The sequence below is a fragment of the Magallana gigas genome, chromosome 4, assembly GCF_963853765.1.
Source record: "Magallana gigas chromosome 4, xbMagGiga1.1, whole genome shotgun sequence".
NCBI lineage: Eukaryota > Metazoa > Mollusca > Bivalvia > Ostreida > Ostreidae > Magallana > Magallana gigas.
In genome coordinates this window covers 24,351,162-24,366,406 of record NC_088856.1, presented here as the reverse complement: position 1 = coordinate 24,366,406, position 15,245 = coordinate 24,351,162, and the positions used below count along the sequence as shown (strand labels likewise).

Genomic DNA, 15,245 nt, shown 5'->3' with positions numbered 1-15,245 from the left:
TATCACCGTAAAATCTACGCGGTCACAGAAATATAATACTTTGTTTCTCAGTGTTTACACATCTAATATTGTACTATGGTCAGCTATCAATTTTTTGTAATACGTCACAGGTATGACGCAGCTACGACGGAAAACCTAATCGTTGCTTGCAACCAGCTCGTCTCTAGTATTCAATTTATTTTTAATACACTAGCAACTATTAATTTGTCAAAATAAGTTTGGATCAATGCCTGTTAATTTTATGTCGCCTTGAATAATACCATATGGATTTATCACTCGATATCTAGAAGATAATATCACGTGTTTTGAAAATCATTGTTATACATTTGTTCTTAGGGTTTAAGTTTGTATAATCTTTTATTACTTATAGTATATGCCCTACATATTTCAGTAATTTTCTAATAACGATCATTTTGACCATTAAAAAACCAATTAATCATTTTTTTTAATATATTTCACACAGCTTCTATTCATACTAGGTTGTGATTCAAAGACGAAAATAATTCTTCATTTAAGAATATTGTAAAAATATAAAAGCCAAACAAAAATAATATACAGCCTATGTTTCAACATTTACAACTCTTTTCCACAGATCAGGATTTCTTTTATAATTTGTAATTTAATAGCAGCATGTTTATTTTTTAGTCTGTGATGATGTGGATATTTGTAGGATCCAGGATATGGTAATTATCCGTTGAATCTGGTCTGCTGTGGGTGGACACTTGTGTAGCTGTGTTGCAGTTGTCATCTCTTTGTTCTGTGCAGCTATGAGCAGTTTCTTGGTTTAGATTGACGCTGCTGTAAACATTCGTTTGATTCACTTCGCTGTTGTTAGCTACTTGGGTGGCCACACTGTAATCGTCGGTACTTTGGTTTGCGCTGCTATTAAAATTTCCTGCATTAGCACAGCTGTAAACATTTGATTGACTTGCTGTGTCGTACGTATTTTCGTGAGTCGATTTGCTGAAAACTGCATCGGCAGTGTGGTATAAATTACCGCTGATATTCTCTACCGATGAAGCTCTCTTTGAATGATTCAACAAATCATATTCAGAAGTGTTGCTAGGATTTTTTGCTGGATCTAGATTATTATGAGTGTTATTTTCTCTGTTCAAAACATTGTAATGGTCGTTCGCTGAGATTGTATTTTGCCGCTCGGTCATGTTTGCCGGAAGTGACGACACGATGACGTCGTGTTCAATGAATGAATAGGCAGAGTTATAGACAGAGTGAGTGACACGTTGACTTGATTCGCCCACTGTATGTGAGTTGAATCCTCTCTTTCCCTGTAACTGCTGAAATGTAAAATAATCATCAAATCAGTTTACCATCTTCCCGTCTGTGAACGTTAGAATATATAGAAATAAGCATGGATTGTTGAAAGAGTTTAATTACTTTGTTAAAGATTTTAAAATATTCTTTAAAATGACTGGAACTACATGTACATTATTCTTTAAGGTCAGACAACACGTTCCTCGAGCATTTTTTGTATCTCCTCGTTATAAAGAGTTCCAGTAAAATTATTATTATTTAAAATAATTTTTAATTTGATTGAAATTTTATTTGTATATAGATATATGACTAGATGGCCTAGTGGTTAGAGCGGTGGCCACTCCCTGCTAGGAGAGCGCAGGTTTCATAGGTCGTGAGTTCAAGCCCCGACCCCGGTGAAGCTCCAATATAAAATATAGTAAATTTTCCTGTGCTGTCCATTTTCTTTATATCAGCAATTCAAGTGTATTTCCAAAGAGATTACTAGTATATAGGATATTGCATACTCTAGTATTTTGCAGAAATGCATGGTAAGGTATCCTAATTTTTTGCAAGAAAGCTTGTCAAAGTAGTAGTAAATCAATACCAAATTCTTGGAAAAAGTTATATAAAATTGAGGAACGTGTCGTCTGACCTTAAATTGTATATATGTACTGTTGACCTCCGTTAAGGGTATCATAATTTTATTTTTTACTTTTCATTCATTCATTGTAATAAAATACAAGTTATGTATATCTTGCAAGTGAGCAAAATGTGGCTACCTGTTTAACTTTTTGTTTCCAGACGTTTTTTATCCTAGTTTTGTAGATAAGACAAAGAAAGACAACTGCCAAAAGGAACACCGAGAATAGCACAGATGCCAAAATAACTGGAGCTCCAATTGCATTCTGACTTGCTCGGTTATTCAGATCTAAAAATCCTGTATGAAAACGTAACGTTGTTATATTATATATGAAAATTTGATAGATGCCCTTAGATATTACCATTCAAATAAAAAATCAATCGTAACCTATCGGATCTTTCCGTCAGAGCTCGTTTTCCCGAGCTCCGTCGTCAACTGCACGAGAAGGTGCGATTGATACAGAAACCATTTGATAAGAACTTTGTTGGATTTTCAGACTATTAATTTTTCCTTTGAATGTCTCGTTCAAGGAAATATGTTACATGCGTGCTGCGATCAATGTTAATTAAAATTAAAAATGACTACGTCAGTGTTTATAAAAGTTTTTGCAATGTAGTTTCTATGACACAATTATATAGACTGTGTTTTCTATTTGCATTGTATAACTGTTCAATTTGTTTTATGGTTAAACTGTTTTAAACTCTCAAATGTTATTCAAAAATATTGCTCCAAAATACATGTACATGTATATTCGGTTTGTATATTGTAGTTTAATTGTGTTTGTATTTCGTTATATCTATTTCCCTATTTCAAAAATTAAATTTAACTAATATAAAACAAAAACATCAAAATATTTTACGCTTCTATCAAATTCAAATACAGTCATGTGCATGCACATTATTAATGGATGAAAAAATGTGTAATCTTTAAAATGAGTTTGTATAATTTAATTTTAGATTTAACAGGATGCTTTAAATATTATCTATTTCTGGGTTAGATACGTGACCCCTCCCCCACCCTTCCGTCTCCAATGTCATGTCAAAGTCATCAAATATCACTAGGACCTCTTAATTTGAATAGAATTAAGTATAGTAAGAGTCATCCATGCAATACATGTGTACTGTCATTGGAAGGAAGTTTTGATGACGCATTGATAAGGATACAAGAGCTTGAGGATGAATTACTCATAAAATGTTTAAGGTACTTCGCATTGAAGAAGAATAGATGTCCGTGGCCATTTTTAGACTATATGTATATAAATCTCCTTAAAGGGGCACGTAGAAATGCATTTCCCAAAGAAATTGGTTTTCTGGTGTATCTTGTAATAAACACATCCCTGGTCATTGCTCCCAGTTGTCCCCCATATTCTTCTTCCCAATGTTTGGCCATGTCTTACCCTTAAACTTGCTTGAGCTTCGACCCTTCAAAGGATTCTGGGTTGCAAATCGTCTGGTGGATAAATGCCTTAACTAAGCTGTTTTTATGGCGGAATTTGTAATATGACAGGGTTTCTCTGGTACTTGATGTAGGCAACTGTTTCCAGGGCCTGCTCAAAGCTTTGGAATAGGTGAACAACTGTGCCCAGGGTCTATCTAACCTAGCCATAAACCCGCTATAAGCAAAGAACTATTTATCCGTTATTTGATCCATTGATTATTTAATGACTCAATTCATCAACTGACAATAATGATTGATATGAATTGATTGATTGGTTTATCATGGATTGATTTTTTTTTTTTTGATAATCCTATTGCTAAATATCATTTGTCATTAATTTATATTGATCGATCAAACTATTTGATGGATTGATTGATTGAAGAATCCTGTTGCTGATGTGATTGATTTTATTCATTGCACATTTATTGCTGACATGATGATTGAATGACTAATTTTTTGTGCAGCCATATATATACTCACCAAGTGGGTGGCTGGTCGTTTGTAAATAAGGAATAAGGAATCATTCTTTGAGTATTATGAGGTGATAATTTTGGTCGGGGCGTGATCAAATCCAATAAAGCCCGAAGGGCTTTATGATATATTTGATCACGCCCCGACCGAAATTATATTCAAAGAATGATTCCTTATTACTTATATAATTTTAAACCATCTTACGATTAAATATTCAAATATAAATAAGCTGGCGCCTCAATTTGGATTTATGAGTTATATAGTACAAAATCGATACGTAGTGTTATCACAGGCAACGACACAGGAAAATGTAAATATAGATATATAATACATAAAAGTATATGATATATGTACAATTTTTTTAAATAAGCCATGACCAAGAACGTTCAGCAGCTATCTGTAATTATTATCTGATGGAAAAAACGGTTATTTTTGTATAAAAGTCAAGAGGGAAACAGACTTATCTAATATAGAACGTAAGCATTTCGTGTCAATTTAAGTGGCTTCATCCTTCAAAGGGAGAACTCTTATACAAAATCTTCTATCAGCTTGAAAGTCTATTTAAGGTATACATTACTGTAGCATGCATGCTCTAAGTACATCTACACGTATAACAAACTTTGGATAGAAATCCTTGTTTTATTTTTTTCCCGGTCATGCCTTAAAAAAAAATACATGGTATATTTACTAATCTGCTCGGTGAAATACATTCGTTTCAAACACTTTGATTTTACTTTGATGATGTAAAGTCAGCCTTTGTAGATATCAGTATATATTATGCGTGTGCAGGTGTACATTGTATCTCATTTGAATTCCACAGCCAAGCCACACGTCGTGTTTTGATTTTCTTGTTTTTTGTTTGTATTTTTTATATCTGGGTTTTTTATGTTGCCTGTACAGCAATATTTATTTATTGATATATTTCAAACGAAGTTAAAAAAAAAATGAAATGTAAATTAAAAAAGGAAATAATTAACCGAGCATTTTTAATTTTTCGGTCAAATTCCCTGTAAGTTTAATAAAATCTATTGTAATGCATGTCTTGCCTAGTATGTATATTTTTATAGCCTCTTTGTTCACAAACCTGCTTCAGAAGATGTTGACAAAGTTGAAGTAGAGTCCTTCGTATACACCAAAGTTGTGCTCGGAGATACCGAATCTGTTGTCACTTCTCTAGATGTTGTTGTTGGTGTTGTTGATGTTGTCCTCTCTGTTGTGCTCACTGCTGTTCTCGATGTTGACCATTCTGTTGTCTGGGTAGTTGCAATTGTACTGCCATAACCAGAACCTGTATGGATCAAACCAGTTTTATTTACATATATTTACATTTTCCTGTGTCTTTGCCTGTAACACTACGTATCGATTTTGTACTATAAAACCCAAAACATCAAATTGGGGCGCCAGCGGGGTTTGCTTATTCATATTTAAATATTTAATCGTACAATGGCTTAAATTATTACCTCATAATACTCAAAGAATGATTCCTTATTCCTTATGTATTGCATTTGAAGAATGTTGATCTTTATCTACTTAGTCTAATTGTTTTGTGCTGAAATAGTTCTTGTGTTATTGATCAAATAAATTAAACAAAGATGTAACTTATATTTCTAGTTTAAATATATTTTATTGAATAAATTCAATAGGATTGGACCACACGCATAGCATATGTATATCCTCTCCTATACTTGTATTTGTATTAATTTAATAATACAGAACAAAATGAAGTACAATACTCGGATGACACTTCACTAGTACTTGATGATTCAGCAAAATTTCAAAGTAATAAAGTAAATTTTGAAGCAAAAATTTATTTTTAAAGATTTTTTTTTTTTTTTTTGGGGGGGGGGGGGTAAAACTTGAATGAAAATTAGTTGGTGTTTAGGTATCGAAATTGCCTGGAAATTGCGGTTTCGGGCTATTACAATGAAATAAATGCAAAAACAACAATGTTGAATAGTTTGTTGTATTTCATTGTTTTACAGATCATAAACATATTTTTACAAAAAGAAATAAGGCATGCTTTAGAAGCAGTGGCAGTGGCTACGCCCCCCCCCCCCAGCCCCCAGCCCCCAAGCCCCCTCACTCGGTTCCAATGCCTATGACGAGTGATAACATCTTAACATCTCTCTCTCTCTCTCTCTCTCTCTCTCTCTCTCTCTCTCTCTCTCTCTCTCTCTCTCTCTCTCTCTCTCTATTCTGTCAAAATCTTTGTACGCCGTATGTAAAACTTTAAATTGTTTTGTACAATTGTTTAATCTGTTTTTACTTTCGATAAAAAAAAGAAAATGTGCACGACTAAAATAACTTTACACGTTGTCTTTTGCAAAAAAAAAAAAAAAAAGAATACATGTTAAGGACGTTGGATCCTGCTATCAAAAGTCTTAAAGTTTTTTTCTACAGTATTTTAAAAAAAATCTACAAACATAGCTTAACCAAAATTTAAAAAAAAATTTGGGATCGATATGCTTCATTTGGCACTACGGTGTATTTAATATGACCTTCCTGCACGGAAAGTGCAGATTGCACATAAATCGCTTTTCCCTCTATATTTTATTATCAGAATGAACCATGGCATCAAATACAAATTTATACTATTTAAAATAAATAAAATTAAAATTATCATTAAGAAAAATTTACAATTTCTTCACCTAATTGATATTTTGACCTTTTTGCACTGATAAAACGCTATTTTTATCCATTACCTATTTAACATGTAATGAAATTATTTAAAAGTCTCAAACTTTTTCTCAAATTATGATAAACTTGTCAGAAGAAGCTTAAAATTTCAGAAAATAAAACAAAACGTATGGGTCTATTATGTAAATTTTGAGATATGGCATGAAATAAGCTGATTTTAGGCAAAAATTGGGATTCATTTTTCCTTGACTTTTATGAAATATAAGTTAAATTTGCATATATATGTCCTTAGAAATATTGAAAAATTGTGAAATTATGGTTTTTATATCAAAATGAAGATATCCTAATGCACAAACTATCTGGAAATTTTGTTTGCACTGAAAATAAGGAAGTTAAAGTGACGGTACTCTAAAGCAACTGAGTTATGAAAAATGTTCATTTTCTTCTTAAAAAACTTCCGCCACAAAATATAGTCCCATACTAATCTCTGTAAATATGTAATTTTTCCTTTACTATTTTATTTAAGATAGTTTAATTGGCATTATAAAATTTGAATTTATGAGTAGAATCAATATATGATGCATAATTTCTAGAATAGAGGTGACCCAAAATGGCTACCGAAAAACAGAGGGTCTAACCCCTTTAATAAATTGTATATTAGCCTATTTCAATGTAATAAATATGTCGTGCGTAACGTGTTGAACATTCACGAAGTTCACGAGAATACATGAGAGAGAGAGAGAGAGAGAGAGAGAGAGAGAGAGAGATTTTTAATCTTTCCCGGAAACCATCATTTTCGACTCACCGTCGTCTTCCCCCTCCTCACCTCCACTGGTGCTGCCATCATTTTCATTTTCTCCATTGTTTCCACCTCTTCTTCCATTCCCCATTCTCCTTATTCTCATAACGTTATGTTTTTGTTGATGCACGCTTAAAGGTCAATTCCAATGAAATGCGCAAACAAGCATAGTACATTGTTATAGGAAACTTAAAGTATTTCCGGATCAAAGTTTCATACAAAGTGGTTGCATTGATGAATCGGAAGATGCTACATGCTTAGTAAATATGTATTATATACATCATAAGTGTTAAGAATACTGTTAGTGGGACACGATGTTATAAGTTATGAGTCAAGTACATGTATGACGGGCTGAATGCCCTTATTTTTTATCTTGATATGTAAAGCATATCAGGAATATGTTTTTATGCCCGTTTTTTGTTTTTTTTACGGAACATTGATTTATTTTTTAAATTTTCATTGACCTGTTCATTAACTTTAATCAAATGCCTATTCATATAAACGAGTACCTTCAAAGTGGGTTGTTGCGTAAGGTAGCATGAGACACCTGTTGCTATTGGCATAATAAAAGAAAAAAAAAAAGAAAAGAAAAAGTATAAAAATCCATGGCCAAGCAGACTTCGAACTCATGACTATCAGAATCGTGCATGTTTATTGTGTAAAATAAGAAAAAAAATTTGCATTGGAATAAATTATATCCAATTCAATAAGTAAATGTCTTCAAATCAGTGGCTATGTAATGTACAGGAACAAAGGGCGAACATCCAATTAAATATGGGGTGGTCCATGCAATTACTCATTCAATATACATGTAAAATAGATATTTAATAATCGGTTGCAGAAAATTTTATTACTGAGAAACATTTAGGAATAACATATTTAGAATCTTCTTTTCTTTAAACAAATGGAGTTAAAGTATTCATTGTAAAAAAAACCCATAATGATTTCATTTGACCTAAGAATCCTGGATAAACTAATATTAAGAGAATACTTCGTATCATTTCCGGGAAAATGTGATTCTTCGCCTTCAATGCATGCAGACAATGTCAATAATAAGTTTAAACACTTGAAGAAAATGTACTCATATTTAACATTTTGATTATTCATAGTAGGAACACTCAGAAATAATATAATCTGCTTTTGTATTTTTTTTTATTCAGTCACGTTTATCTAGTGAAGTTTATCTTCAGTGACACCCACACTTATCGAATAAAAATAAAATCGTTTAAAAAAACTAACTTGTCCATGCAAACTATATTTTATTTGCCCCCATAGTAAATCTATTTCGGAGGGCAGAGGATCGTCGAGGGTATCCAATCAATCGGTTATGGACAGAAATCATTTTTCAAGTCGACCCACCTACACAAAGCTCTAGTCTCTGGAGCTGTCAGGTCCAGTTACAAGCCACTGTAGAACTGCTTCATTGATTTTACATGTTAACTTTGTACAGTTTGTTGTTGTTCACGTTTCTTTGTACTGTATTGGGTACTACGTGCACATGTATATATTTGTATTTATTTATATATGATATGATTTTCAAAAAATGGTTTAATAAAGGTAATTCTTCGCCAATGAAGGTGTAAAATAGACCAGAAATGTGCCATATACATGTATAAAGGTGATTTAATGGGGGGGAAAAGAGCTGAGACCCGGGTGCCCATACTTTGGTTTGAGTGTGGAAGGGGGAGGGTGAGGTCCTGAAATGAAATGTAATAAAATCCTATAGGAAATACATTTTCTTACAATAAAAAGTATTTCTTGAAAGAATTTGATTATAACAGGTAATTCCCATGGAAAATTAAGATTTTTGAAATCCTATTGGAGATTTGTTCAAATCCCAGCAGAATATTAATTCCTATGGGAAGTACTTTTATTCCAAATATCCTATAAAGTTAATTTCCTGTAGGAATTTATATTTTAAAGGTATAAATATCACAGCTGACAGGTGAGATACATTGATAACAATAGTGGATATTAACTCTTTTAGCAATGTTTGTCATATGGTATATTTGAATTTTTCGATACATGTATATGCAGCTTAAGCTTAGACTGGTGCAAAAATGTCACCTTGGTTCTGGCATAGTTATCCGGCACAGTGTTGTATCTGTTTTGTAAAGTACTCTTGCATGCAGAGGGAAGAATTTACATTTAACTGCACATAATAATTTATAGACATTATTTTGCAAAATAAATATTTACAGATTAGTTTAATTTCAATTGCTTATCTACAAAAAAGATAAGTGTGCGTTGCATATATGCAATCCAAAGTCACATCTCTTTCCAGCTGATGCATAAAGAATATACGAATTATTCCATGGACCTGCTATCGCGCAAAACGTCATCAATAATAGAGATAAATACAATATGGACTTGATCAAACAAGCGTTTACTGTAATGGTGTTGCCTGTGCAATATCTGAGAATTTCGCGTGATGTGAAATCATTAGTTGATATAGAGCATTTGACACAAATTTGCCACTGGGGATGCAATGAAGATAGTTTCTTTTCCCATTTTCCCCGTTTATATGATCTTGCATGATGATTTTTGTTTTTTGCAAAGTTTTCTAAGATCTGGTATGTGATGGATCAACCAGAAAAGGTTTTGAATAATTTTGGGATATTACAATTGTTTTCCTTTCTTATTTTGCGCAAAATTCATCAATTCTCTAGAAAGCGGATACTCTCGCGTCGCAATTTTATAACAATATTTTGGAATACAAAAAAGAAAAAGAAATCCTACACTATTCCTTGCTCTATCTAGGTCTACGGAGGATTTTATGAAATTGTTTATATTATGTTATATTTATAATGCTGTAACATAACTAGCCATCTGCTTTATGAATTCCATCAAACTTTTAGTCATGGTGTAAATATAAAGCAATCTACATTATTGCTAAAGCCCATTGGTGTTACACATTTAACGCCAGCCTCTACTTAACCGGATTTTTTACTCAGAAATATCAAATTGTATGCTATGGCAGCATCTATTAGAATGGGTTCTTGGAACATACAAACATAGCATACATTTAGGTATTTCCTTAATTAATGAAATTATCTTATTTTCAAGTTTTCTGTAATAAAAAGATTTGAAAGCCGGTTCATAAAATATGAATAACAGAAAAGTAAGTTTTGAGGTGTTTTTTCCCCCCCATTAAACTTAGCTTTCAAAGAAGCTAGCTCTTTTGGGGGGGGGGGGTGATTGACTGATTGAAACTCTTCATATTTTTCCTCAGGGTTTCCCCTTTCGGTCGCTATCTTGAAGGCCTAATTGGTGAATTTTACTCTTTCTTTAAACCAATTTCAAACTAGTTTGACAGAAATATACGTGGGTATGCGCGGATCGAAAGGGGTGGGGATTCTTTTCTTAAATTTCAAAGAGAAAATTATCGAAAATATGCCGCGTTCCCCTTCACCCTCCCCGGCTAACTTGAATATACCCCGGATTTGATTGATTTTTTTAAAGCAGCGAATCGTGCCAAACCAAACAAAATAGTTGAAGGGTGGAAAATTAGTTGAACAAGGCTCCGTATGGAAAAATATTCGAGGTTTTCAGGCTTGTCAGGGCCATTGAATCTACATGTATGTACATTAAATAATGATAAGTTAACGATTTTACATGTGTTGTGTGTTAAGAGGTTTGGTTTCTTTGCGTAAGCAGTTACATTTATCTATAGAAATAGAAACCATGACTTTGTACAGCTGTTGTACACCATCTGTGACAAGGGAACATGGACATATTTATCATCGTAAAAATATACAATATTGACAACGTGTAAAAGTGTGCGTCTATTATAGCACAGCATGCATTAAAATGTTATTTTAAAAAAGAAGTTGATGATTTTTTTTTGTTTCTATAACTGATATATATATTTTCAATGGTGACTTTGATACTCTGAAAATAAATAAAGATTTTATTAAATTGATCCTGTCTCAGCATGTAGCCCTAGAGGGTAACACTTACATTTGGGTTGTTAGAATTACTATACCTCTTTGAATATTTATAGCCTGTCCCGAGTTATTGCTTCCATCACTTTTTGATGGTTTTTAATAAAAATGCACATACATGGTAAAGCAATACAGTTAAAATCGGTAAAAGGGACATTATTCAAGATATCTTCATTTGACACATAATCATTTTTCACTCATAAAGTTCCCAGGAACGAAAATAGATTACTTATGGTATTTATAACGGGAACTGTTCACCATTCGGAACTCATTAGGAATACCTCGCATACTTTTTCAACGTTATCATCCGGGCAACAATGACTGATGCTATGCAAAATCTCCGTAGACTTTCAATTTTGGGTTGTGTATGGAAGCCTTAAGCGATAAAGGGGCGTTACAAAACAGATAATCTGGACATTTTGCATATCAGTGGATGAACGAAGTTTGTGTACAAAAATATCTATGATTATCGAAATATCAAGCAAAAAGTGGTGGGAGCAAAAACTCGGGACAAAATAAAAGTAAAATGACAACGAATAAACATGCTATTCTATCTACAAGTAGCTGTGAAATAGTTTCCGTGCTATTTGTAGCGCATTGATGAAAAAAGTTTTCCGGTCAATTTTCCTTTGATACGTCTATCAATAGAAAAATTATTAGATTCATTTCTTGAATCAAATACACTAAGATGCTAAACTTTTTAAATTTCATATCGAATACGTTAATAAACAAATATTTTTTTAAAAACCATCAAAAAGATTCAGAAACAACTGTGACGTCACAAATTATGCAACGTCATAATATCTTCTTAGCTGTAAAAATCTTTATGATCCAGAAGCAATTGTGATGTCACGATTCATACGTCATAATATCTTCTCAGCTGTTTCTGAGTAAAGGTGTTGCTTGCCTCCCATTGAGACGCAGGAATATTCTTCGGAAAAAAAAAATTTAGTTTTCAATTATTCCTAAAGCGGAATATTGTTTTCATTGTTCATTAAGAAGTTAACCAAGAAGTCAAGAATTCTGTAAGTAGATATAATTCTGAATATCTGAAAATTAATTTTGAAAATGAATTATTCTAACTTCTTGTTCTCATTCTTCTTATCCTTTGTTTAATGTCTCGATTCACGCGATTCTTGTCATGTTTTACGAGTTGGTTTGTTTTAATTCGATGAAATATCCAATTGTTTCCCTTTTCTTTGATAGACACCAAGATGATTGGTTTCTCCATTTTTGTAATGGTTGTCTTTGAAGGATTCAGGTGGCTAAGAAAAGACGGTAGGTATTTTCCACTTATGTACACAAACGACAATAGTTTTAATATATACAATCCCATGTATTGGTGTATATAAATTTTTTTTATCAGTGCTACGTGTAGAAAGATAAAATTCTCGAAAACTCTGAATAATGCATTTTGTATTATTATATTATTTCAGATGAAGCGGATATGGACCGTGAGATATCCGAACAGATTGATGCAATGCTAGAGAGCATTCAGAGATCTTTGTAAAAATGTTGAAATAAAACATTTGACCGATCCCATTCTGGCCTTTTGTTTGATTTTATTTTATTTCGTGTAATGTACATTCAAGTTCAATTTTTTTTATGCTTTTACTGGAACGGTTGCAAATTACCAAAAAAACAAAGGATTACCACAAAAGTACAGGGAATGGGTTATACAAAGACAATGGCTGTACGCAAAAGGGGTGAAGTTTGTAAGAGAGGAAATGCCAGATTTTCTTTTAAGATGAGAATAAATATATCTTTTTATAATGCTACGTGTCCATTTAGTAAAACAGGAATGATATTTCCAAAGAAAATTGCAAGAATGTTATTATCAAAATTAGTGATAATCCCGGTGAGATTAATACATTGCATTGATAAAAAAACATGATATAAATTATATATTTGCATCTAGTATGCATGATGAGAACACAGAGACAGAGCTCTGGAGCTCCAGAGAGAGAGAGAGAGAGAGAGAGAGAGAGAGAGAGAGAGAGAGAGAGAGAGAGAGAGAGAGAGAGAGAGAGAGAGAGAGAGAGAGAGAGAGAGAGAGAGAGAATTGCGTTCAGGTATAATGTTCTCCTTTGTTTTAAATTAAAAGTCTCGATATTTTAAAAATTACTCTACTCTATCACAACGATTAAGGTTAATTTTTTACACAGAAATTTGAATTACATTTATTTACGGAATACAATGTCCTATTCTAAGATTTTTATCCTGTAAATTACATGTAACTTTGCAAAGTAAAGAGTTTTCGTATCATTAGGAATACCGCTTCAGTACCCAATCTCCTCTATTATGAAAAAATAACAGATAAAAAGAACACAATCAAACAAAAACCAATCATTAACAGTTTTACCTAATCAAAACCAAAATTAAACCTTTAAAAATCTAAATGACAATCTTGACTCCTACTATATTCTTTCTTTGTAGTAGTTGCATACTTTGCTTTGTGAGCAACTTTTTGCATTAACAGGTACATACTGTTAACGGAATCTATCTTTTATTTTTGTAGTCACATATAAAGCTATCTGGCCTCTTCCCGCCCTTTTCCCCCATCATATACATGTATGTGTTATGGGGCTGACCAAATAGGCAGACGAAACACATAACACAACACCCCCCCCCCCCCACCGAAATTTTTTTTTTTACAAAAAACAAAACAAAAACAACATCCTAGTACCCCCTCCACCCTCCCAAAAAAAGCCTCAAGGTTAATACAATTCAATCAACATAAACGATTACATGTATAATGCTTTTCGTTCAATTTCACATCTAAATTCACAAAAAACATTATTACTAACTTGATTAATCTAATTAAGAAATGATTATTCGCTCTAGACTTATAATGATGATTAAACCACGCCAGTGTTTCGCTAATTTACAAGTGCAGATATGTTTGTTGACTTTATTTTTGGAGAATAAACCCAATAAGTGCCGAGTAGATAAGACAAAGATCCGTTCAAGCTAGAGTCTAGTAACTTATTGCTGGTCCCCCTTAAACTGAAACCTCAATCGATATATATCCAATTATAGGAGAAAAGAGTACGGTATTCACATCTAATTTCTCCTCTCTTTAGCACGCGCGTTTCAATTGATTAGGCAAAGCGGTAGCCATTTTACCCTTCTTAAGTATCTATATTCAATAAAATATTAACCTCTCGGAGAAAATTAGGAATTGGGGGGATTCTTTCTCCCTCATCCACGGGTCTCTCTGCAGTCGTAAGACTGAGGTAATTGACACTGTTCTACGACTTTTCATGCTTGTAATTATTTTGCTGAGGCTTCAAACTTTTAGCTAATATACTAATCGTCGGAGAGGTTGACTTTCGCCTATGCACTATTGCTTGTATGTATCCAAAAGACTAGTAACGTTCTGCTACACAGCAATGAGGAATGCTTGTTGCAAACATCAGTTGATTGACCTGATTTTTACCGTTTCTTCCTCAATAACGAAACCCCATTATATGACAAACGGTGTCACTGAAGATCAGAAATTCACACTGAAGCTTTTATAAATGAATATGTTATGATTATACAATTTTAACTAAGCAAGAGATGTAATAAATATTAAACAGACGACAGGCAAACAGACGAAAATCCTAGGCAATGTATATATAAATTAAAAAGAAAGGTCATATTTTGTTACCGGGGAAAGGGGTAATAATGGGGCGGTTGTTTTAATTAAAAGCTCTATATCTGATATTCAATCACTCAGCAACTCAGCACCTCAGCAGCTAGTCCATCTATAAAAAAGGAATGTTGAGATGCTATTATGACAGACAATCAGCCAAGAATCGATTCTTCATTTTGAACTTGAGCTTGCAACACCGCTTTTGCTGGCAAATCTATTTCTAACACACATCATGACGGTTTCATTTCCGAAATATTTAATATGTAACAAATACATTCAGTAAATATATCTATGTACAGTGCATCCCTTGTTCAATTGATCATTGTCCCTTAAGTTATTGTAGATTCCTAATTAAACACGAATAATTAATATCCGCGTATAATCGCTATTTTATATTCTCGCGATTTGGTGAAAAATGGTTAAGTC

General features: G+C 32.8%; 2 protein-coding genes and 1 long non-coding RNA gene across 4 annotated transcripts in view; 2 read left to right on the top strand and 1 right to left on the bottom strand.

The window, feature by feature from the left end:
- Nucleotides 1–15,245, top strand: part of LOC105345323 (4-hydroxybenzoate polyprenyltransferase, mitochondrial) — a 281,500-nt gene that overhangs the window by 201,783 nt on the left and 64,472 nt on the right. The window lies entirely within an intron of this gene.
- On the bottom strand, nt 495–7,452 carry LOC105318887 (serine-rich adhesin for platelets). Of its 2 annotated transcripts, none has more exons than XM_011453447.4 (4): nt 7,266–7,452; nt 4,887–5,090; nt 2,034–2,191; nt 495–1,295 (listed from the first exon to the last, which is right to left on the bottom strand). In XM_011453447.4, exons 1-4 carry the CDS (start codon nt 7,342–7,344, stop codon nt 642–644), a joined length of 1,095 nt encoding a protein of 364 aa, XP_011451749.3. In that variant the 5' UTR covers nt 7,345–7,452; the 3' UTR covers nt 495–641. The 2 variants fall into 2 exon arrangements, with proteins under 2 accessions (XP_011451749.3, XP_011451748.3); XM_011453446.4 differs by having other exon boundaries at nt 7,245–7,449.
- On the top strand, nt 12,044–12,728 carry LOC109620861 (uncharacterized). The gene is made up of 3 exons (XR_002201504.3): nt 12,044–12,207; nt 12,389–12,460; nt 12,619–12,728. It is a non-coding gene; the product is annotated as an uncharacterized lncRNA (long non-coding RNA).